The 25,190-nt window shown below is 41.2% G+C and overlaps 1 protein-coding gene across 3 annotated transcripts in view; it reads left to right on the plus strand.

Annotated features, from left to right (window-relative positions):
* Window positions 1-25,190, plus strand: part of LOC117772152 (membrane-associated phosphatidylinositol transfer protein 2-like) — a 50,026-nt gene that overhangs the window by 16,834 nt on the left and 8,002 nt on the right. For all 3 annotated transcript variants that reach the window (XM_034603100.1, XM_034603102.1, XM_034603101.1), the window contains 13 exons: window positions 4,045-4,244; window positions 12,283-12,497; window positions 13,942-14,063; window positions 14,523-14,756; window positions 17,845-18,183; window positions 19,982-20,077; window positions 20,904-21,008; window positions 21,103-21,167; window positions 22,573-22,663; window positions 23,368-23,521; window positions 23,638-23,827; window positions 23,960-24,079; window positions 24,786-24,994. In XM_034603100.1, coding sequence (XP_034458991.1) covers window positions 4,167-4,244; window positions 12,283-12,497; window positions 13,942-14,063; window positions 14,523-14,756; window positions 17,845-18,183; window positions 19,982-20,077; window positions 20,904-21,008; window positions 21,103-21,167; window positions 22,573-22,663; window positions 23,368-23,521; window positions 23,638-23,827; window positions 23,960-24,079; window positions 24,786-24,994 — 2,018 coding nt within the window. In that variant the 5' untranslated portion in view covers window positions 4,045-4,166. The remainder of the gene's footprint in view (window positions 1-4,044; window positions 4,245-12,282; window positions 12,498-13,941; window positions 14,064-14,522; window positions 14,757-17,844; window positions 18,184-19,981; window positions 20,078-20,903; window positions 21,009-21,102; window positions 21,168-22,572; window positions 22,664-23,367; window positions 23,522-23,637; window positions 23,828-23,959; window positions 24,080-24,785; window positions 24,995-25,190) is intronic.

A 25,190-nucleotide genomic window follows, 5' to 3' on the forward strand; every position in this document is an offset into this window, starting at 1 on the left:
AGTGAAAGGAGTTGGACGAGAATAAACAGGTCAGCTCAGCAGTGCAATAGTTAAATTAAAATAAAGAGCTTAATATAAAAAAAATGTAAAATACAATACTAAAACTTAATACATTCAAAGGTGCAGTTTGACATTCTTTGCAAATGTGTAAACTACTTGAACTTTATGGAGTGTGTGTAAGTGAACTGACTCTGGGCTCTGGTCGGTGCAGCCATCTCACAGCACAACCGGAAGTTCCACAATCGTATATAACTTGACATTCAGGCTGGAACATTCGCAGCCTGTCTCCATGGTTTGAGTTTAATTTGAATGGCTGGCCCCAGTGTTGTCGGGGGGGGGGTTGAGCAGGAAGTCGGCCCTGGGGAACAAGCTGCTGGCAGGCGGTGCTGAGTTTAATGGACCAGCGCGGCCTCGCTTGGAGTCGATTGCCTCTGTGGCAAATTTGGTGCAATTCAGCGGTAAGCTTCCTCATTCTGCCATCTCACAGCACTCGGAGAGAGGGCAGCTGGCAGCCAGTCACTCTGTCAGTGGTGGAGATAAGACATTTACTCTCTCTTTGGGATGATGCAAACACTGACTGCGAGTTTTAGTCGTGAGTGCAATTAGGACGTTTTGTTTTTTTAACCAGGAATCTCTATGGGATTGTTTAAAATGTCCCTGTGGCGGCATGAAGACAATCTTCTGTTGGATTTTTGTTGGTAATTGTTCAAATGGTTCACGCCATCACTTCCATTTGAGACACTTAGCAGCAACTTAGCCTAATGCTGCAATATGAGGGTCAAACTTCATCAGTTTATCTGTTTAGGGTGGATGGAGGTACACAGGGCAGGATGGGAATTATGTACGTGCTGTGGTTCGGTATCGCAAGGGATCTTCGTTTAGGTTTGAACTCAGCAGTGGACACTCCCAAAGTAATTGGAGGGAACGGAGCCATATCTAAGGCCCCGAGAGAGAGAAACAATATTGAAGGATGCTGTGAAGCTGAAAATCATTACATCACATCTTGATAAAGTACTCCCTGTTATTCTGAATTTCTTTTTTTTTATTGAAGCCTGTGGTTGTGTGCCAGGAGTTTAATGTTCTAGTCACAGGACAAAGTGTTCAGCCAAATTGTAAGTACTGAAATAAAACCTGTGGTGTTACTGTATGTTTCCGCTGGACTTACGTTACTAGAATACACACACATGATCCATCGTTAATGTAAAAGTATTTATTGCTTTAATCTGTTTTCATTCATTTAAATGCTAATATATTAATAATGTGCAGCCCCGACCCAAAAGACATATTTAAGAAACGTATTTCAATTTTATTATCTTTGCCTTTATTAGAAGTGCTGTGCAAGAAAAATACCCACAATGCCCACGTGGCTGAAAACGTGCTTCTCTATAAATCCTAATATCTCATTACTGCCTTCAAAATAACTACCAGCACATTAGTCGACTTGTGTCACCTCATTTGAATGGGTGTCATATTTGTTGCAGCCAGTAAAAAGAAAAATATTGGCATTTCTGCTTAAAAATGATTGATCCATCATTGCCCATTGAGTTTCTGTCAATCGACTAATCAATTAATTGACTAATCATTGCATTCTCCCTGCACACCAGTTGTCCTCTTCAGTTCTCTCAGTGAATGCAGGCTGCTGTTTCTGATGTGCTGACTCATTGCCCACTTTGCTGATGCAGGCAAATAGAAAAGCTCCGTCTTCATGCGCTCCGTCTGTCTATGTGTCACTTTTCATCCGTCTCTGTTCAACAGTTGGTTTTATTCCTGCATTTCTATTTATGGCAGTTATTTTGCAGGTAAGGGACTTGTCACAGGATTCAATGACTCCACTGAATTGATCTCTCTGCTGTGATGGTAACAGACCACTACCCCCTCCTCTGCTTATCTGAGTTACCGTAGCCTTTGGATGTAAGCCAGGAAGCAGGGAGGAAAATAGAGTGACATGTACATGGATACCCATTTTATATTTTCACCAATAAGAATTTAAAATATCCAAAGTATACAATCATGAAGAAAGGCTGTAACACCTTAGTCCAGGACTTGGATTTGTGCGTGACGTGAGTCCAGATTTTCCTGACTGGACTTTTGCACTGATGACTCGGACTCAGGAAATCAGAACTCGACTCAGACTTGACTCTACTTTGGTGTCTCAGACTTGAACTCGAGACTCAACTCGGACTGAAAGTTTATTAACTTAACTACTTAAGGAAGATAACAAAAACTACACAACTTCAGCCGCCAGTCCTAAACAAAACGTTTCATAATAGACAGATTCAATTTAGTCTTATAGCAAAATGCAATTCTCCATACTTTGCTTTTTAGATTGTTTTCCCAGTCAAACAGTTTGTACATTGTGTATGCTGCGTACGTTGTGTTTACACCAAATAGAAATATACCAAAATAATCAACCCCTACATGTTTAACTTGTGCGAATATAGTCACTAACAGTATGGGTAGACATACTGATATTGTAGTGTAGATTGATATAGATGTAATAAACTGTAGTTAAATATTTTTAACAAATCTAATGAAGCTTTGTTGTGTTTGTGTTTGTTTGCAGTCTGTCTTCACTGTCACACTCTGCATCATGACCTCCGAGGTTCATCTGCTAGACAGCTTGACCAAACATGCATAACCTAATCATGCACAGATGGACAGACTGTGGGACGCACGCATGCACGCGCACATGCACACGCACATGCACACGCACACACACACGCACCTTTTGACATCTCTGCTCCTCCTCGTCCCTGCCTCGTGTTAAAACAGCATCAGATTTACTCTCCGTCTTAATCTGTGTAAGATTAAGTAGCGGTTGTCATGTGACCCTCCCAGACTCATCCCTGTGTGCTTGATGCTGTGTTTGTGACGCTTGTTTCAGAAGGAGGCCAACAGCACAACGGCCTTGCTAACATCAGGCTTGCTCACTACTATTTGGAGGGATAGGTGTTGCTGTTGTCAGAAAATACGGCTGTGTTGTTTCTTTATGGGAGCGGGCACGTCATCCCATTTAAAACTGTTTTTTTTTATGGACTCAGAGGGAGAGCAGAGAAAGGAAATGTATATAAATAAGATGTTTTTGCTTGAAACTTAAACTATAGGTAAAAACATAAAGATAAGAGTCTACAACAGAACTCGATTTTGGATTCCATTCGAATATAAAAGAACAGTGTTTTGACAATTTTTTTCTTGTTTTATTTAAAAAAAATTTGAGTTTAAAGAAGCTATTATCAATATATTAAAAATAAGAATGCATCAAACAACAATTTGAAATCAATATGAGGATGTACATGGCATCACTCGCAGTGATGATATTTACAGAGACCTAAATATTCAGCTCCTTTCGGTTTCTTCAGAGCTTTAAAGTGAATTTCCCATCAATGTTTACCTGAACCACAGCTTTACTCCTGAAGTTCACGCTCACTGCTCTCGTTGAGTCATTGTTGGTGCAGCAGACATCAACTCTCAAATTTAGCAGAGAGGGAGTATTGGACTTAAATTCCTCAGGTGGACACAAATATGGCTCCAAATGGTAATGTGTTGCTCTGTAACTGCCGGATGTGTCAATGAACAGTTTAGGGTTGAAAGATTATGGCGTGTCAATGTTTGTTCTGCACACAAGGGGCAAAATAAAATATCATATATGTTGTGTCTTACAGTTAAAGCCGTAAAGCTGGCATCAAATAAATGTAGTGGAGGTATTTCCAGTTAATGTGGAATTGCCTCGATACTATACGTGAGCAAGAGTACCGAATATAAGTACTTTCTACTAAAGCAGTGCTGGATATAAGGCTGCGTCTTCGGTGTGTATAGACTGGGTTGGGATTTAGGTTGCTGGGGGATTTCAGGGATGTTGCGAGGTCAGTGGATTACCTTGTAACAGATCTGCAGGAGGGCTGGCTTGGAGGACACACACATGATGTGTTGGCTTGTGTACGGAGGTGGGGTGGGGGTTTAATCCTTGAGACAAACGTGGTAACTCCTTCTTTGGTTTCGCGAGTGACCGTGGAAGCTCAAATCTTTCTTTTCCTCCTCCCTCAGGTTTGAATAACGATGACTCCCATCCTCGCTGTTTGAACATGCTGCTCGGGTAGTGAAGGCGACTGCGAGGAGCGTCTACCCAATTAAACTCCCCTCACACACACACGCACACAAGCACAACCATGCTGATCAAGGAGTATCGTATCCCCATGCCGATGAGTGTGGAGGAGTACCGCATCGCTCAGCTCTACATGATCCAGGTGAGTGTGATCCAGCTTCATTATCAAACTTCTCATATTGTATTTCTGTTCTTTTTCACTTGGACATGTCAGTGGTACAGTTTGCACCAGACTCTACTACAGCCTGGCAACAGTCACTACAACAGACACTGACTCAATCACTAACAATACCTTTTTAAGTGCACCAAGAAAACTCTATAAATAACTTCACAGTGTGAAGAGTTTCTGTCCAACTTTGTTAATCAGTAATTATAAAATAAATGTTTAACAAAGCAGGCCTCACTTATGAGTGTTCACAGGAGGAATTACAGATTGCATTAATAATGTTTTACACGACAGTGTGTTATAAATGTTTAATAAATGTTTATACACTGCTCATTAATCCTGAATAGAGGGACTTAAAGAGAAATATTGCCAAACTGCCTCATTTATTCCCCCACATAGATTAAAACCATTCACTGACGACAAGGAAGTCGTGTCTGAAAAGCAAAATGTCTTTGTCACCAATATGAGAGAGCGGATCACTGATATCATTTTAACAACATAGCCTGAAAAACTTGCACCTCGTATATATGTTGTATTTACTGTGACCCAGAACTTGACAACAACATTACAAACAGCAGAATGATATTGCTGTGTATCTGTCTTGTGTGTGTCAAAAATGTATTTGTCATTTTTTGTTGTTGTTGCAGACTTTTCTTAATGTCTATCTGTTTACTGGGGAATGTGGGAGATGTATTCTTTTCTGTACAGCAACAATAATCGGTTGTTCTGTTGCTGTGTCCTTGAGGAAGAGATTAGTACATCAAAAAACCCATATTTTTTAATGTGTTTATAGTGTCTTAAATTTAAGGGTCTGATGAAAGAAGTCAGTGTGAGTCTGGTTAATGGTAAAGTGCATGGATGCTGGAGACTGTTTTTCTGAGTCATTGGATGATGTGGGTCATGTGCTGATGTGAGTCTGTAGTTCAGGCTTGTGTGTGAGGGTGGAGGAGGTCAGGAGTTTAAGGTGTCATCGTGCACCTGAACAGGCGCAGTGGAGAACATGGCTCAAGGGTCACGGGGGCAGTGTTGTTCTGCAGACCCGATGTTGCTCCATACGTCTGAGGACTGTGTTTCATTTTACAATTTTTTGCTATATATATATATATATATATATTCGGGCTGCACCTTGACGGTTGCCACCCACCAATAAACCAAACAAAGAAGAAGAAAAAGTACCGTCATAGTTATGGTTTATTATGTTGTTATATGCAAATAAACATACCTTATGCAGTGCTGTGGAAGAGTTTGAAAGATTTTAGTTTGAGGAATTAAAATTGTTTTTATCCCATGAATATATATTTTACAAAAGACTAACTTACTCAAAAGATACTTTTTGGAATTGAAGAACCCCTATCTCTTTCAAATACACACACACACACGCACACACACACACACACACGCACACACACACACACACACTGTTGCTGGACCCCTCCTCCTGCTCAGCGTCACAACTGAGAGCCAGGTTGCCAAGGAAACCGGTGACATCAGCTGCAGCATGGCAGGAGCTGCCATCATTTGTTTGTGATATGGAACGAGAGAGAGAGAGAGAGAGATTGAAAGAAAAGGAGCGTCGGAGAGAGAGAGAGAGTGAGAGAGAGAGCGAGAGGAGAAAGACGTGATGGTGCAGTCGGCATTACCATGACGACATTTTGTCATGGTTACAGTTTAGGCTATGCATCACTCGTGCACTGTACACGAGATGGACACAGTTACATGAAGACCTTACAGCGTTCAGGGTTTGAACTCCTTCCTCTGTTAATTCCCTTCCGATGAGATTATTGAACAGGAAAAGGTGAGACTGTTATCATGGTGACAAATCTAGCTTGGAAAGCAATATTCAAGTGCAACACAGCCTGATGATGATACATGTCATTAGATCCACGAGTCTATTCAAACAAGAACTGTGTGTCTATCCAAAGAGTGACATACATGTTCCCTCATTCACCCTCCTGCTGCAGCAAATAGTCATCAGAGCACCAATTGTGGATTAATCCGCTGCTGAAAATAGTCCCCAACAAATGTAAATAGTAGGATCCAGAAGGCCTGGGCCACACACATTCTGGGAAAGTCTGAAGTATTGAAACAGTGGCTAACACACTGTTTGGTTGATTATAACAAAAAAAATAATTAATGTCACCACCAACCAGCCGTATTCTTTAAAATGCATTATCCTTGAGGGCGTTATTTGACGCCCTCAAGTTTAAAATATTTGATTGCCTGTTTCATGACAAGTTCATTCTTCAAGCTCATTGCCATTTTTTTTTACACTGTGCCTGCAATAAATGTCAAAACACAGTGAAAGTGAAACCAGGACTTGGCAATGTGACGCAGACTGGTCGAGCTGTGACAACAACATATTTGCCTTTCAAATGTTTCCTCCACTTCCTATGACGACCGACATACCAGAGAGAAATGACAGCAACTCTTTTTTTTGGTCATGGCAGCGTGTTTTTCCTTTGTTAGCCTGTGAAAGTAAACAAACTGACTTCTTCTCTGACAGTAGCCAGACCGGCCCAATGGCTTGAGGATTGGACTGTACAATTAATTTACTCTTACAGTGGGATACCGCTTGATGCATGTGGTTGTAGTTGGAAAGTAGGTGGACCTGTGGAGGGGAGTTGTGCACCACTGGGTTATGCTAACCTTGTGGTGTCACATTAATTATTCAGGGATGGCTCGGCCCGGCAGAAATGAGACCCTCAGCAAAGGCAGAGCCATTACAATTCCACAGACGTGGTCCTCGGAGTGTCTGCCCAGCCTCGGAGCATTTCTCACATGGACCCTGTTTTCTTTCATATCTTCTGCTCATGTTTCTCTCCCTGTCAGCCACTGGAACCCTCCTCTCCCTTTGTGCAAATTGGATGAGGCTCTTTAAAAGGTTTCTTTACCCTTTTTCAGATTTCTTTATGAAATCGTAGTCCACCAAACTGTATTTGGTCAGCCACTAAACTCTATTCACATTTCATTCAAGGACTTCCATACTTTGATACGTCCTTATTTCTGTATTTTCATAGTAATTCCCTATGAACTTTCCTGAAAACAACTATGTCGTAAGGTTCTAACAGAAGGTTCTACAGAAAACAGAAGGAATTTCTTTGAACGGACATTTTGGTTTAATACCAAATAAATATCAATTCATCACACTTTACTTAATGCTTGCCTTTAGACTAGAGCTGATATGATTAGTTGATGAACAGAATAGTACTTTTATAATTATATTTTAATATTTAATATTTTTTTATGCAAAAAAATAAAATACAAATATTTGTATTCTCCTATCGATTCAACCTCTCAACCAGTGATTTATTATTTCAGCATCACTAGATCTAAAGATGAACTGACTCTGGTGGTTCCTTGCCTTCTCCTGCAGCTCCACCATGAGGTGGACATTTGTGTTTTTGTCCCTGTGAAATATCTCCAGAGAACTATTTGATAAATTGCTGTGAAAGTTTGCACAGGATGAGTTGTTATCACTTTGCTAATCAGCTCACTTTTCATCTCATCCATCATTAAGTCAAAATTGACTTTATGATAAAAATACCTGAAAAACGGATGACACGCCCATCAGTCTCAGCTGTACTTTTTGTTTAGCACATCACAGTTAATTTGATGCAACACCTATGTATAATCAACTTTAATGGCTGTCATTAATGTTTACTGTAAATTTATTTTTAATTTAACAGAAATATATTAATAACAACAACATGCCCAAGAACCAGAGATGTTCCACAACCGATACCAGCACCAGAAAAGCCCCCAATAGTCCCGAAAATGCTGGATCAGTCATCGGCCACTACTCAAATCTATGTTCTGATCTGATATCAGATCGGTACTCGATTGTGGCTGACGTGCAAAGTCCAAGTTATATATAGAAAGTATATGGACAGGAAATTGGTATCAAAACATCTCTACCATAAGAATAGCCTTGCAGACCTGCTGGCGGGGGCCTTTTAGCCTTGCTTCATATACATTAACAAGTGTGTGTGTGTGTGTGTGTGTGTGTGTGTGTGTGTGTGTGTGTGTGTGTGTGTGTGTGTGTGTGTGTGTGTGTGTGTGCACGAGACAGTTGTTTTGGAGTTGAGCAGCAGATGGGGAAGTGAAGGTAGCACTGCTCACTGCAGGACTGATGGTCTGAAGTTTACCACTTCAGGATTTTGCCTTAATAGATCGGTCTTGTTTTTTTTTGGACAGTTTGGCATGTTGGGTAAGAGAATAATTTCAACCCACCTCTGTTGCTTTCATAAACCCCATCAAAGTCCCCGGGGTATTGCTGTATAATTGACACTTGAGCTCTTTGCCTTGGGCTCTGAGATTTAATACAGAGAAGCAGCAGCAGAAGGGGCTCAGACACGAGGAGGGTAATTTTAGACCCTCAGCTCCTCACCTAAATTACATTACCTGCTAGATTACAGCAATTTTCCAGCTGTTTGCCTCCTCTGACCTTCATTACTGATAGCACCTCCCTAAAGTCTTCAGGAGAGAGAGCTCCGTGTTCAATCTCAGCTCTCGTTCTTGACCCCGCGCTCTCTCCGCTCTTGCTGTTAATAAAGATCACGATGATTTGCATTCACATCGTGCTGTTTGGTCGACCCGCAGCACTTTACAATGGAAGGAATGAAATACCTTTTCAATCATCTTTTTTACACCACGATACAGTGTCTACAGTGTAGTACCTGACAGTATTTACACTGACTGAGCAACAAGATTATAATTGAGTTGCCCATGCAAACAAAGGTTTAAGGATTTATCAATCTATTCAAATTGGAGTTCATTGGGCCGTTTATATATTGAGCAGTAGTGTTTAATATGAGTGTGACTGGCGACTGAAACCCAGTAGACACACATCTTCAACAATTATTGGCTGTTAAGTATTAACTTAAAATTTCTGATGCAGCAGACACATCTCTGAGAAAGGAAGCAATTCAAAAGGTTTATTGTACAGTTTTAAATGTGCAAACTGGTATCAGAGAGTGCTATTCAAGGTCAGAGGTCCAGGGCAGTGGTTGGGACGGAACTGACCTCCAGACAGTCCAGTGACGGTTTCGATGGAGAGCAGTACAGCAGGTTAGAGAATGCACTGGGTTTTCTCTTTTTTCCCCCTGTCCCTAGAGCTATCTGTGCCTTGAGTGAATCCTTTCAAATTTGGCTCAAATATTCACTTAGACTCACATATTAACTTAATAGAATTTGGAGGGCAAAGGTCAGGGTGACCTCACAAAACATGTTTTAGCCTGTTGAACATTATATCTAAAGTCTGCCTTTAGGGAATTTCACATTATGACCAGTTGTCACTTTGACTCAAAGATAAATTGATTTGATTTCAGTGGTCAAAGGTCACGGTGACCTCATATCTAAGAAAAGATATAGACTGAAACTGCACTGGTTGGCGTAGGCATACAACTTCAGGGTGGTAATTTTGGAAAACATGTTTTACTCATGTCCTTGTTGGGCAAATTCAACATCCTGCACAAATTTTCAAAACATTTTGAGGTCCATCATGAAGACCATAGAGTGTCCAACCTTCAAGGGAGATTAGCTTTGTTGTCCATTTCAGTGCCTTCTACCTGTGCAACCATCTGCTGTGGAGTACCACAGGGCTTCATATTAGGTCCTGTTTTATTTTTTGTATATCGTCTTCCCTTGGGGCAAATTATTAGGATGATATACTTCATCATACTGTTGTTACACAGCTGACACCTAACTGTACCTATACCACAGAGAAGTTAGGCATATCACTGAATTGTGTAGATTGAAACTGTGTGCAACCAGAAAGACAGCAGTGTATATATGCTCTGATCTAAAAGGCACCTGGTTCTTTTATTAATCTAAAATCATCATTGCTTGCTTATCGATACTTGTTACCACTCTTTCATTAATTAAACCTGTTAGCGAGAAGAAGCAAAGAAGTGAACAGATTTAACCACTGCACCGCCATTGTCTATTGTATTTCAGTTCTCTCTGGATGACGGTCAGTGATCACCTGCAGTTGGTTCAGAATCCTCACTGGTGTCATAAGGCCTCCCCTCACTGGTTGCCAGTTCATTTCGTTTTTAATTTGCTCTTAAAGCACTGCATTGACTCACACCCTGTAATATGACTTAACCCCTCATCCCCTGTTCCACCTCCAGGCCCCTCAGATCGGCTGACCAGTCACTGTTCTCCATTTGGACTATTGCAGTCGAAATCCAGGGCTGATGGGAGATTTTCCATCGTGGAGCAGTTTTCCACTCACTGTCAGACCCTCACTTTGCTCTGGCCTTGGTAGCTGTTGTTTCAGTGTGTTCTTTTGGTCCGTATCAGACCTAATCTTCACATAGCCATGTCAAATTATTCATTGTTTGAAAGCTCACAGAGAAGCTTCGTCTATTGATTCTATCTGTGCAAAGCATTTGGGGATTTTCATATCACTGCAACAGCTGTTGACACAGAGCCTTTGTGGCTCAGGCTCCAAAGTGTTTTCCACACCAAGGCACAACTACAGGCTTCATTCTCCATTTTATGTGAAAAAATGTAGATATAACTTTGCTTCAGCATATGTTAAGATTATTTTTGGCTGTATCTAAAGTTACCTCGTAAATGAGGAACAATTGTGTTTTTTCATTTGAGGAACGTTATTGGCCGGCATCTTTAAAGAGATGACTTCTTGGACTATTTTTATTTGTTTATTCTCTGTACAATGTATTTTGTTAAAAAATATTTATCCCACACTTTTATCAATCTACTTAAAGGGATGTTTGTTAGATCATGGAGGAATTTAATATTTATCACCTGCCACATTTATTAACAATATAAACCCTCCATGTTTTTGTGTACAGTGAATTACAGACGGCTACATGCAGAGCCTCTTGAGGAGATGGAGTGTGTTTATAAACTGATGCTGTAATCCCAAGATCCTGTGGAGCTACAGGCTTAATGCACAGCTCAGTCTTACGTGTTCTGTGGAGTTGAGCCATATGCTGCCTTTTATCAAAGGCTGTTAAATGCTGGGCAGAAAGGGAAATCATTGCTTTTCACTTCCTCTGTGCAGCGAATCTTAACCCAACAGTAAAAGTGAAGGGTTTGGATTATTTAAGGAAAGGAGCGGGAAATGAGAGGGTGAGTGAGCTGTGGAGGAATTATGATGATTTCAAAGAGTGAAAAATAAAATATGACTAAAAGAATTAATAGAAAAGCTCTTTTTTTCTATGTGGCAGCTTTATTTCCTCCCAGCTCATCACTCTGCCTCTGCTGCGTCGTCCACCCAGCTCCGTGATGGAAGTGGATTTTGTTAAGTTCCTCCCGAATGAGAGATGGGAGTGCTGTGTAAGGGTGGCAAGGGTTTCATTGGTTTCAAGTAGTCGCAGGAAAGACAGGAAAGGGAGGATATGTGTTGAGGGCTGAGTGTGGATAAGGCGGGAGGACACACTGCTTACTTTTCAGGTTTTGCATTAAAATGCTTCTCAACGATTAGATAAAATCCCCCCTCATAAGTTTGTCTCACTCACCTAAATATAAGAAAGTGAGAGATGAAGTAGATGGTCACATGGTTTACCTGCATGGTTCCAGTAACTATGTACATTCACTTTACTAATATTGCCGTGTTTACTGCACTGCATTTATCCGGTATACTGTAGTTACTAGTTACTTTTCAGATTAAAATTTAAATAAAATGGTTAGAATAAGCTCCACCAGCCCCAGCTAAAACATAAACATGCATGTAAATGTAATATTAATAATCATATAGTCATATATCAATAATATATTCATGGAACACAGAAGCCATTTAACTGCATAGTAATCACTTTTATGTTTAAATAACTGACCTGATCTTATCTACATACTTTTACTTAAGCAACATTTTGAATGCAGGACCTCTGTGTATTATTTACAGTGTAGTATTTTTCTACCACCACTGACAGAATACAAGACAAAGTAGTACTATCACAGGTCTGTGTTTTGCTTCCTTATAAATCTAAGCAGACCCTAAATCCCAGTCCTCTTACTCTCCTGTCCCCTTTCTGTCGCCTCACAGAAAAAGAGCCGAGAGGAGAGCTGCGGCGAGGGCAGCGGCGTGGAGATCCTGGAGAACAAGCCTTATGTGGACGGCCCCGGGGGCTCAGGCCAGTACACGCGCAAGGTCTACCACATCGGGAAACACATCCCGTCCTGGTTCTGTGCCATCCTGCCTCAAGCTGCCCTCCGAGTGGAGGAGGAGTCCTGGAACGCCTACCCCTATACACGCACCCGGTGAGACGACACTAACACTGGACCTGTGTTTATCCAACTGCCACTGGTCTTAGTTTAAAGATAAGAGCAAAAACAAATCCTGCTCTCTAACGTAAGATGGTCAGAAAGTGGCCTTAAGGTGGACAGGGGGAGCAAACAAACAATAAGCCTAAACATGGTGTTCATTTTTTTATCATTTCTCTGACACGTCTGACACACCAACAGCAAAACGTCTCTCTGCAGAATTTTGTTCCCATATGTTCTATTATTTTCTCCATATCGATATATTTATACATGATAACCAATATTACATTTTATGTTTCTTTCTTCTGGAGAAGAATTCAAACATAAATAAAATGAACCCAGTCACATCTTCACAATAGGAGTAATCTTCCTGCTCACACTTAGGCAATAGTTGGGACTTTAATTTCCCTCTGAGAAATTAAATTTGATGAATCCGAGCTGTGGTCTGAGACTCAGATGGTACGAGTTTAAGTGTAAAATGACTCAGCATGCAGATTTTAATTTGGTAAGTACCACGTTATTGCAAAATTACTCGTACTTTTTAGAAACAGACACTAAAACCCTAACCGTGTCCCCTTGGGAAAACCATTAATCCGTGTTAACACTTTTTGCATTAAGTGATTTTTAGGTATCATCTAAAGTAGAGAGACTGGCCTTTTTGTAATAAAACATTTTTAATGGTTTTCATCGTGTGGCTCCTAGATTCATAAATTTATTGAGTCAAAAAAAACCATTTGCTTATTGCAGCATATTTCTGAGTGAGCCATTTATTTATATTCAGCTGAATAATCACATATTCATTCGCTGCCCACACTGCGGCAAACTTTTGCCAGATTTCACCACTTTTTATGTGCTTCCCCCCTTGACTAAATATTCCTAAAACTTGGTCATAAATCACTTTTTTTTTCTTGATGATGGGATCACAAAAGCTATGGGAAGCCTGAATATAATCCACCCAGTAGTTTTTGACTCACTGTATAGATGTGGCGCTACATAACAAGTCAAGGAATGGTAAATGGTCTGTAATTGTATTGCAGTTTTCTAGTCTTGATGACCACTCAAGACTCTTTACTGTACAGTTTTGTCATTCACACGTTCATATACACATACAATGCGTCTATGTGCACACTTCAATCACACACTGCTGTCAGGGGCAATTTGGGGTTCAGTACCTTGCCCAAGGACCCCTCGGCACGCAGAATAGGGGAGACTGGGATCGAAACCCTGACCTTCTGGTTAGTGGATGACCTCATGAGGGAACTGTCTTTTTTGTTTTTGTCTTTTCAAACAGACTACAAGCTTTTTGTTTAATCACTTATGACATGGATGGTTTTGCTTTTTATCAACACTCATAAAATATGCTGAATAATAGACCAAATCGTCTGTATTCATCCTTCTATACATTTCAGCTCCTTAATGACATCTCTTTTTGGTTCCGCAGGTATACCTGTCCCTTTGTTGAGAAATTCTCTATCGACATTGAGACGTATTATAAACCAGATACTGGAAACCAAGGGGACATCTTCAATATGTCCTCTGCTGAAAAGAGACAGAGGACTGTAGGTAGGCAGATCATCATGCACACAGAGAACCCCCCCCCCCCCCCCCACTCCCTCCTACCATCATAAACACTTAAAGTGTCTGTCATTGTTCTGCTGGGCGGTCTTCATCTCTTCATACGCAGAATCACACATCAGATGTACACAGTGATATTTGCAGTGAAAAAAACCAGACGACCTGGTGCAGAGGGACTCAGGCTCTGGAGTAGAGGAGTTTGTGTTGAGCCTCTGAATATACAAATGGACTGAGGTGCAGGCAACATGTGCAGTTTGCTCCAGACATGTTCCCTGCAGGGAGTGATTACATAAAAGACACACAGACACACAGACACACACACACACACACGCACAACCCTCTGGAGGCAGGTGTTCAGTGAGGACGTCGTGACATCTGTCATGCTCGAACCTGCTGCTCACATCTGCTTCAGTGTTGCCTCCTAAATGATTGTGTGTCGCCTCTTAGACCCCATAGACATCGTGAAGGACTACATCGCTCCTCATGAGTACCTGGTGGAGGAAGACCCGAAACTGTACCAGTCTCTCAAGACCAAACGGGGTCCACTGTCAGAGGACTGGATCGAGGAGATCAACCAGGACCCTGGTCAGAACCCCGTCATGTGTGCCTACAAGCTCTGCAAAGTGGAGTTCAGATACTGGGGCATGCAGTCCAAGATCGAACGCTTCATACATGACGTGGGTAGGTATAGTGTGTGTGTTTGTTAGTGTGTGGTCCATGACTCATGTTGTGGGGACCTAAATCTGTTTACACACACACACACACATTATTATTGTCTTCTTTATGGGGACAAAGATTAAGTCCCCTCAACGTAAATCATTACATTTTAAGGTGAAGACATGTATTAAGGTTAGGTTAAGTGAGGTATTTTATTTAATGTGCTTTATGTAATATGTGTGATAAAAAACATTAGCAATGAAAGATGAACAACATAAAAATGCAATTACAAATTGAAATAATAGAAACTTGAATGAAGGCATTAAAACCAAAGATTGAACACCTAGAAAAAGCTGGAAATAACCCAGGAAAGTAAAGACTATCAGTGAGAAGCCAAGAATAATAAAGTTCTGTAGAACTTTGAATAAAACAATTCTGAAAGGTTAGAGATTAAATTCAAAAGGCTGTGCTAACCTTGGAAAATGGGGAATTGCTGCCAATAGGTTATCATTAAATAATCCTTAAAGTTCAGAAATAAATAGGAACAACCCCGCAGGTCAGAGATAACCCTAGAATAATAGGAATTGGGGAAAAAAGATACAAATATCAGGCATGACAATTTTAAGTCAGGATTTACCCTCGAAAACCAGGCAGGAAAAACCTTGGAAGTTTGATAATATCCCTGCAAAGCACTTAAGAACTGGACTTTTGTGATTTAGCATTACATTATAAACTTGACTCCAGTACTTTTTACTTCCAGGCTTAAATAATTGTGTCCCAGAGGAGCATTGATATTTCAGAATTAAATCTCTTTCTCATCGGATCACGTAACAGATGCTGTTGAACCTTGAAACATGGTCCCAAATGTCTCCCCACACTTTATATCCGGTGTCTGTTCAGTTGCTGATCAGTGAAATGAAACCAGTTTGTCAGATTCACAGCACATTATTCTGTTCATAACAGCATTAGAGCTTCACCTTGAGGGTGACGTCAGAGGAAAAATGGCCGCCATGTGAATATCGTCTATTTCGGACTTTTCAGGATTAAATGTGATTTCGCTGTGCGTGTGTTACTATATGAAACAGTGGGTTACTAGCAGCTCTATGAGAAATCAACACATCGTATCTCTGCGATGAGACTGAGTGATAAAAACCCCTCAGATGTGTAGCGGAGCCAGACGGGGTGAGTGTGAGGAAACAGGTGAAGACGATAGGTAAATAAAACAGTGGAGATAAATGGGTGAGAAAGTGTGGGAAGTGTTTGCGAGGCAGTAGCAGAGACAAGTGGCTGCTTCCCTGAGATAACGCGGCACTCTGGATTCACTTGCTTGCCAGCGTCGGGCTGTTTCTGTTCCGCTGCTGTGATGTGACACTGTTCATACACCCTGACAGGCCTCAGCCTCCTCGCTCACAGCTTCTCCTTCCAGACTAATGAAGCAGCAGCTGCTCTGTCTTCACTCTGTGGTCCAATCCACATGATCTCCATCTCCAACATGGGTTTTCTTCTCCTTGACGCTCCCCACTGCCACTTGAGCCTTCGAGCTTCCTTGAAACTTTTCCTTTGTTTTTATGCTCTATGCTTTCAGCTGCAGACCGCACCTCATCAAGCCTGACTCATGAATATTATCAGCTCCCAAATAAACTGTGCTGAAAGGGTCTGCGGGTTCTATAATTCAGAGGCTTTCAAGCTTTGTTAATGAGCTATTCAGCAATTTCCACTTTCATGCTTAATTTCACAATGTGGTTCTTTTACTGGATATTAATATAATGGCCTTCTCTGTTTGCTAATAGTGGCCTTTATAGCCAGGTTGGAGGTTTTAATCATGAACTGCTCGAGGGGTCCCAGGGTTTTATAAGCAGCTGGTGCTTGTTTAGTTCATCAGGAGGGAGACATTGATGAGAATTAAATCTCCTTTGACAAGGCAGAGGCAGCTTTCTCTGACATTCGATTTTTTTCTCCATTGACTTTTACGGAGCCCCCCCCGGTGACATTGGTGGAAAGAACATCATTGTGTGGCCACAAAACGTTTTTAAGGCGTGGGATGGGATGACTAAATGATGGTCACGTCTAAATATTGCATGCCTACAAGATACAAATCCGTTCAGTACTGTCAAGACAAGGGCAAGAAAGCGTCTTGGATGAGAGATGAAACGTTTCATTGAATCAAAATCACAGCCTCAATAAGGGGCTTTAGTTTGACACACACTCGCTGTGTCTCAATTCAGGGGCAGCATCCTTTGGACGGAGGGAGTGTTTGTGGGCTGGACTGAAATGAGACAGTCTGGTCTTCAGTGATCGAGGTCACAAGCTTGTCCCGCCCCCTTATTGCTGTTGCCTAGTAACAGAGCTGAAGTTTGACATGACGAGAAAGTTTTAATACCTCTTGTTTTTTTTTCAACATGTGTACTGTTCAGTTGAGTTGATGCATGATACTCAATTGTTGGACCTCTGAAAAATGGTTCGTCACTGAAGTGCAATGAATCCTGGGATAGGTTAGGCTGGAAAGGATCCACCTGTTGGAGCCTTTGTTTCCCCGGGATGAGAGGACGCATTTGTCGGCTGCTTTGAAGGAGCCTTTCGAAGTGGGACAGTCTAGTTGCGCCGCTGCAATCTGTCTTTAAATGCAGCCTCCGAAGGATGCAGCTCCTGAATTGAGACACAGCTAGTATGCACTGACTCTGAGTGAGGCCACACTGGGGTGGAAACCTTTACATCACTAATCAGTAGAAACATATAGGGCCCTATTGTTGGGGTCATCTCATCTCATTCCCACGTCTTGATCACTCGTGGCCAAACAATAATACTTCAATGTACAGAGCCTGTTGGAGATCAGCTTACTTAATTCCACTTACTATTCATTATTATGTTTTATTTGCTGACCAGCCTCCTCGTTTTGTCTGGTTGAAAAAACACCAGACTTCCCTGTTTCCCACCATAAAACCAACCTGCGCTCTTTACCTGTGAATCTCTGAGGATACATTCTGTATTCACCAGCCATGACTTCATACTTTTCAAGGTTAATCCACTTTTATGGATTTATGTCACAGGAACATGATTTGTTCCTTTTAAAATTAAATTACATGCCGATTAATCCGTGTTGCTGTCTTTCCAGGTCTGCGTAAAGTGATGGTCCGCGCCCACCGGCAGGCGTGGTGCTGGCAGGACGAGTGGTACGGCCTGACCATCGAGGACATCAGGCAGCTGGAGCTGGAGACCCAGCTGGCGTTGGCTAAGAAGATGGCCCACTACAGCCTCAGCGAGGAGGGGGGAGCGGAGCCCAATGGGTCCGCTGTCAGCCAGGACCAGCAGCAGGGAGCTGAGGCTGGGGGAGCCAGCGCAGAGGCCGAGGGAGGAGGAGGGAAGCTGGGGGAGCCACTGGAGTCACGAGGGGAGCTCACCAAGCAGTGGTCAACATCCTCTAGATCCTCCAATAGGTCATCTAAGAGAGGAGGTGAGGGGGACTCGCCTAATGCTAAGATTAATAATATTAATAATAATAATGTGTTCAGAACTGTCATATTATTTGTAGTATTTTCAACGAAAATGTGTGTTTACATAAGCAACACAAGTAATTGAACAGGATCTCTTGGTGTTTCAGGAAATCTTTACATATAGATTCTTTTTTCTAGTATTCTATATGTTTTTCATATCATAATCTTTAGGTAAGGGTCAGGTCGTCTTTATAACTTTATAATATAATATATTATATTATATTATAAATGTATTCCATTTGACCTTGTATTTATCCAGATCCAGATATAAAGTTCATCCATTTTTCCTATGTAGTGGGGAGGCCGCCCTCAGCCTTCTCATATTTGTCACTTTAACTGATGTTTCTGTTACCAATCCAGAATACAGTCCAAGAATGGCCCTTAGTAGAGGGCCTCCACCTCCACTGAGGCCCAACAGTCCTCTTAAGAAACCACAGATTTTTTGTTGGATCTACACCACATTGCAAACACTCATACACATGACAAAACATTCCTATTTTTGTCATCAAGATCCACAAATCATTCTCTGAGAAAGAAAGAGAAATGTTGAAAAACACCCTAAAAAAAATATTTCTGGATCCGCCCTCTGACCCGGATCAATTCAATTAAATTCAATTGTATTTGTATAGCGCCAAATCATAATATACAATATATCAAGGTACTTTACATAGAAGGTTGAGACCTTAAAACCCTTCCACCAAGTTTCATGCTTACCTTCGGGCCTCCTCCTCTAGGGCGAAGATAATACAATTCAATGAAAATAAGATACTATGCATCTTAAGTTTTAACATACTCACTATATAATTTGCCTTAACTTTTGCAACAAAGTTCTCACAAAATGTGTTCACGTGACCACCAGATGTAGTAATGTTTGTCTGATACATTTATGTTCCCACGAACAAAATCTCTGGAGTTTTGTATTGTTCTGTATAATATTATGAATTATCTTTACCACCTTCTCTGTAGTGGCTATTTGTCCAAAGGATGTTTCTGTCAAAATACGCTTAACAAAAATACACTGAGGCACCAGTCTAGTTGGGTTGTACTCAGGCAATTAAAGAAGTCCATTGTCCATGCTTAATTCACGGTTGGGTAGATATATATATATGTGTGTGTGTCCAATACACCATGTTGCTGTGCGGAGCGTGCGCAGTGTTTCCGTTTGGTACGGTTTGCTCCTGCTTTGGCTTGGCTGTACTTTATATTGCGTGGCTGTCCTGGTCCATTGTTTGTTGTGTCGGTGAAAGCTTGCCTTTTATAACGTGCACTGAAGAATGCACATCCACATGAAATCCACTGAATCCAACAAATGTTCCTTTTTTGTTGTTCCAAAATTCTTTGTTCAAAGGACGCTTTTTTACTTTTATGTTCCAAAGGATGTTTTTGTCAGAATAAACTGAACAAAAAGCCACTGAGGTACCAGTCTAGTTGGGTTGTACTCAGGCAATATCAATGAAGAATTCACGGTTGGGTAGATATGTTCTCCATTCAAAAACAAAGATATTCATGTTCTTCTCCTCATGCTCTGGTAAGAAAACATTTCCCTTCCCTTCTCATTAACACACCTTCTACCTTTAATGTGAATCCTACCTGGTCTGGTGCTTAGTGCCCCCTAGTGTCTAAAAATATAAATGCAAAAATAACAAATAATAATCACAATATATCAAACTAATGAAATAGCTCTTACATTGGCCGTTTAACTTTAATGTGGTTTTGAAGTAACCTGTGACCGTTGACCTGTGTTTTGTGTGTGCACAGGAAGTCCATCTCATCAGAGCATTTCAGAATGGAGGATGCAGAGCATTGCGCGGGACTCAGAGGACAGTACCGACGATGAGTTCTTTGATGCTCATGGTAAAATCCCCACTTTCTGCATGGATACATGATAAACTCAACTCTATTTTTATCATAGGTTTCAAATATGTATCTGTAAGCTAATAAATATTAACAAAATATTGAGTTAATATATATTATTTATGATTGAATGTGAACTGTGGAGGAGCTCATGGTTTTCCCCCCTAATCCCACATTGCTCTTGTTTATTCTCTTAGTGTGAATGGATGCACTGAAACATAGTGGACGTATGAGTCTGTTAAATTAATACAGGATCAATACTGTTGGTTGTTGCATTAGATTCACTAAATGAACATTTTCTTTAATTATATGACAATTGCCATTTTACAGTCCAAGATAGGACTGAGTTTAGCCATGCATGAAGTGTGAGTGTCACAACAACAGATGGGATCATTTTGGCTCTAGTAATGCTCCAAAATTGTAAAACCCCAAACTGGATTTCCTGGTCTGACTGGTGCCTGAGGCTACATGCGCCCCCCCCCACAGCCCCCTGCAGGGAGCCGCCTCCAGTCTGTCCTCAAGGATTCAAAATGCCCCATGAGGCACCCTACTCTAGAAGTAACCCACCGTTGGAAGTTGTTCAATTTAGAGTAAAACTAAAACATTTTTTTCTTGACTCTGTCCCCTTAATTGAATCCGCTCCAAAAGTTGATGGGTTCATTCTCGGCCCGTACCCCACCTTTCCACCAAGTTTCGATAAAATCTGTAGTTTTTATGTAATCCTGCTAACAGACAGTCAGCAATGAATAGTCCTTGTAACCTGTCACCTACTGACTCAGTAGAGAGATCCGTGATTACAGTGAAAGTTTCTTTGTGTATCACGCAGAGGACTTTTCTGACAATGAGGAGATGTTCGCCAAGGAGATCACCAAGTGGAGCTCCAACGACCTGATGGACAAGATAGGAACAACAGAGGCGGATGAAGCACAAGGTAGGCGGCCCTTTGTGTGTGTATGCTATTTTAAATGGAACAAGGCAAACACTGGAGCGCAGTATCAACACGTGAATGAATCGTGTTTTCACAGAAACTTTGTATCGGGAGTCGGGCGGGGAGTACGCCGTGATGAGTAATGAGGAGGCGCAGATGGAGGTACGCTTTCATCCCACACCGACACCCTTAATTAAATAGCTTGTAGATAACAACCCAGCTTTCAGTCATCTTGCCAGTGCAGTGGCATCAGGTTCCACTCTCTACTGCAGCAATTTCACCAGAGGTGGAAGATTAGGGTTTTCTCGGTTTTACACTCCCTGTGTACGTGTGTTCTCAGGAGTGTGTTTTGTCTTCTTTGTATAGTGGTGTGTCTCGAAAAGGCAAGAACTTCAGTCCATCAGGTTTCCCCGAAGGCTGAATGTGAGTCACTGTAGCCAGTGAGAGGACGTGTTGTATAGATTCCTCCTAAATTAGAAATAGCATTAGAAATAGTGCTTGGAGTATAGAAAAGGTTTTAAGAATAGATTAAAGAATTTGTTTCTTTGTATATTCAAAGAGAACATTTGAATCGAAAGAGTTAAGCCCTCTTTAACAGTGAAATGTTTTGATGGATTAATTATTAAGCTTTGGAGGAGCTGTAAGGCTGATTCTGTTACTGCTGTGTGTCTTTGTGCTAAGCTAAGCTAACTGTCTTCTAGCTGTGTCTGTGCTCTATTAACATCTAACTTTGCAGGAAAGTTAAACTTATCCTTAAACTCTGTTATAAGTTAAATGTATTGCCTCGTAAATATTCATAATTTCAGCAGTAAAGACTAGGATGCATTAAAGGGACATTCTGGTAATTTATTATTGCACTTTCATAAATCTGGGAGACACATGAAAAACAGAATTAATGCTCTGAGTCTGGGATATTCAAACTTTTAGCGTTTTATCAAACTTGAGTAACTTACTTTTGTTAGGAGCCACATTCAAGACATCAAACACAAAGTCCGTTCAATTGCTGTTCCAGAGCTTTCGATCACATCACCCTACATTCCTCGACGTGGTGACAGAAAGGACATAGAGCTTAAAAGTTCATCCCTGACCTTGGAAGCTGCATTTGCTAAAACAGTCTCACCACAAAGTCCATCTAGTAGCTATTCTGTAGTTTTGAACCATTTTATACCATTTTCCACCAATTTATAATCTCAAATAGTTGATTTTTTTATCATGTCGGATGAAGGATTTTCTTCAGCTCTCTTCTTTCTTATTGCTTCATCTGATTAAAGTGTCAGAAAATAGTAAAAAATACCAGTTTCCCAAAGGTTCGACTTCTGAGTGTTTTACCTTGTCCAACCAAAAGAGAAAAGCAGTAAATCACATTTTAGAGGCTGAATGTTTTTGCTCCCTGAATGACCTCAGTGATTGTTGATTGTCTAACTGTTTTAGCAGTAGTTCTTTCCCCTGCATGTCGCTCACTCCCCTCCGTGCTCCTCCTGTATTCTCCCACTCCCTCTTAACCTACTTTCCATTTGTTTTCTCCACGGTTTTCCCGTCTCTGTGTCTCCTGTCGTCTTACTTTCAGGATTGTTCGTCTCAGCAGTGTCTGCAGCCGTCCAAAATCCATGTCCTCATTCTGGTCCTGCACGGAGGAAACATCCTGGACACTGGCTCTGGTACAGCGCCAACAAAGTCCTATATCACTGTTAATAACAGTTTTGCTTTAGACATGCTAAAATGATGAATTTAAACTCTGTAACTTTAACTCACTGTACTTAAATCCCAAATATATTCAGAATCAGAAACTATTGATCTATAATCTGTAGAAAAAATGTCCTTACTGCTCCAAGTGGGTCCGGTCTCAGTCTTCAACTATTATCCTCTTCATTTTCAATAGTGCAGTTAATAAATAATAGTGAAAAACTTTGAAAAAACACAAGTGACATAGACATTTTATTAACAGTCAAAAACACCAAAAAACTGACTTCACAGTCGCAAAAGAGAGATTATAAAAATTGGTAGGATTCATTTTCTGTTAAATGAGTAATTGATGAACTATTAATTGTTTTATAATTATTCAGGACCTTTTTAATGTGTAAACCTGATGGTTTACATGACAGATAACAGTATGGTAATGGTAAAACATTTATGCACACATTTGTTTTTTTTCTATGTCATTTATTTGTATTAAATTTATTACAAATCTATCTTATTAAATATCAGTTCATTTGACCTCATTGGGCCTCGTAAACTATTCTAAATGAAACCATCAAGTTTTTTGACAAATGAATTCTTGAAACAAAGAATAATGTTCCTTTCTTTTTAAGGGCCACATGTTTTGGGATTCACTGAGCCAGAATGTGTTCTTGTTTGTCTGCAGGTGATCAGAGCAGCAAGCAGGCAGATGTAAACACGCTGACTGGGGCTTTTGAGACCGTGATGCGGGTCCATTACCCTGCAGCGCTGGGCCGCCTCGCCATCCGGATGGTCCCCTGCCCTGCTGTGTGTGTCGACGCATTCTCCCTGGTCTCCAAGTGAGCGATCGTCTCGAGTATTCAGCAGTGTTTAAATAATCTCCTGTAATGTAAGCACAACCTGCTGTGCAGACATTATCATTTTAGTAATATTGTGTCCTCTGTGTGTGCTGCAGCCTGAGCCCCTACAGCTACGACGAGAGCTGCCTCTCCAGCAGTCAGGACCACATCCCCCTGGCTGCTCTGCCTCTCCTGGCTACCTCTGCTCCACAGTATCAAGACGCTGTAGCATCCGTCATCTTACGAGCCAATCAGGTCTATAGTGACTTCATCAAGTCTCCAGATGGGGCGTCTTTTAATGGCCAGGTCAGTTTGTCACCTGAAGGTTACTCATTCTTCTGTATCATATATCCTCAACATTTGGGCCTCAGTGGTTTGTTGGTGCATGTGCATGAGAAGCTGTGTTCATTCATGTCCGTGCTGTGTTTTCTAATGCAGGTGTGTGTCATTGGCGACTGTGTCGGTGGTATCCTGGGATTTGATGCTCTGTGCAGCAGCTCGGTGACGGTGTCAGAGAGTCAAAACAGCAGCAGACGGGGCAGCACCATCAGTGTGCAGGTACATCAGCCAAAATGTAGCCTGGACCTAAAACTCCTACAAATAGTGTTGCTGTTGGTGTTTTGTGTGGAGAAACGTTTCAGTCATGTGTGATAAAAGAAACTAGTTGGACTGTGAACTGAGTCTAGAGAAGTTTGTCCCAGATATCCTCTGTTTACACAGGAGGCCTTCGAAGATTGGCTGTTGCCCCCAGAGGCTAATTCGTCAGCAGACGATAGCCAATGGGCTGTGAGATCAGTTTGTCGGTCCAGCAACGGTGTTAACAGCACAACACATAACCAATAAAGTATTAAACAAATGCAACACAACACATAGGCATGTGAAACATATTAATCAATAAATAATAATCACAATATTTCCAGACAATGAAACTCTATTTATTTTAAGGGATTAGAAATGAAAAGCCAGATCTCTGCCCTGCTTTTAAACAGGGTTGTTTGGGTGGACAGACACCTGCAGAGAGCAGAGTGTGAAATACATGTTATTATTAATTACTAATTATTGTTAAATTATTATTACTATTAATCCAATAGTTTTCAGTCTGAACTGAAAGTGGTGGACATGTCTTGGATTAATACAGCTAACATGGCTAAATATGTAAAAACACATAAAACTGTCGAAAAATAAAAAAGTCAAAACACCATTTACTTACATAATCCAGGCCTGACCATGATTTCTCTGTTCTCTCTCCATCCCTGTCTCTCAGGACACAGACCTCCTCTCTCCAGGTATTATCATAAACAGCGTCTCTCCGTCTTCGCCGTCCCTCGAGGGAAGCCGCCATCTCAGCCGCAGCAACATAGACATCCCTCGCTGCTCGGGGCCCGACGATGCCAAGAAACTTCCACGCAAGCGCAGCGACTCGTCCACGTACGAGCTGGACACCATCAAACACCACCAAGCCTTCCTGTCCAGGTGAGACACAGGAATGGACACGAATGTCACAAGCTCTCCAGCAGGTTTCAGCCGATGTGTGCTGGGTTCATTTTGACATTTGTCCTTTGACGAAGACTGTTAGTTTTAGTTAAATTTATTTCTGTTTTGTATAATCAATAATCAGGAGCTTCACAGATGCACGCAGGCAGTAAAACAATAATGAACACTGATTGTA

This window comes from Hippoglossus hippoglossus, chromosome 12, assembly GCF_009819705.1.
Source record: "Hippoglossus hippoglossus isolate fHipHip1 chromosome 12, fHipHip1.pri, whole genome shotgun sequence".
NCBI classification, from domain to species: Eukaryota; Metazoa; Chordata; class Actinopteri; order Pleuronectiformes; family Pleuronectidae; genus Hippoglossus; species Hippoglossus hippoglossus.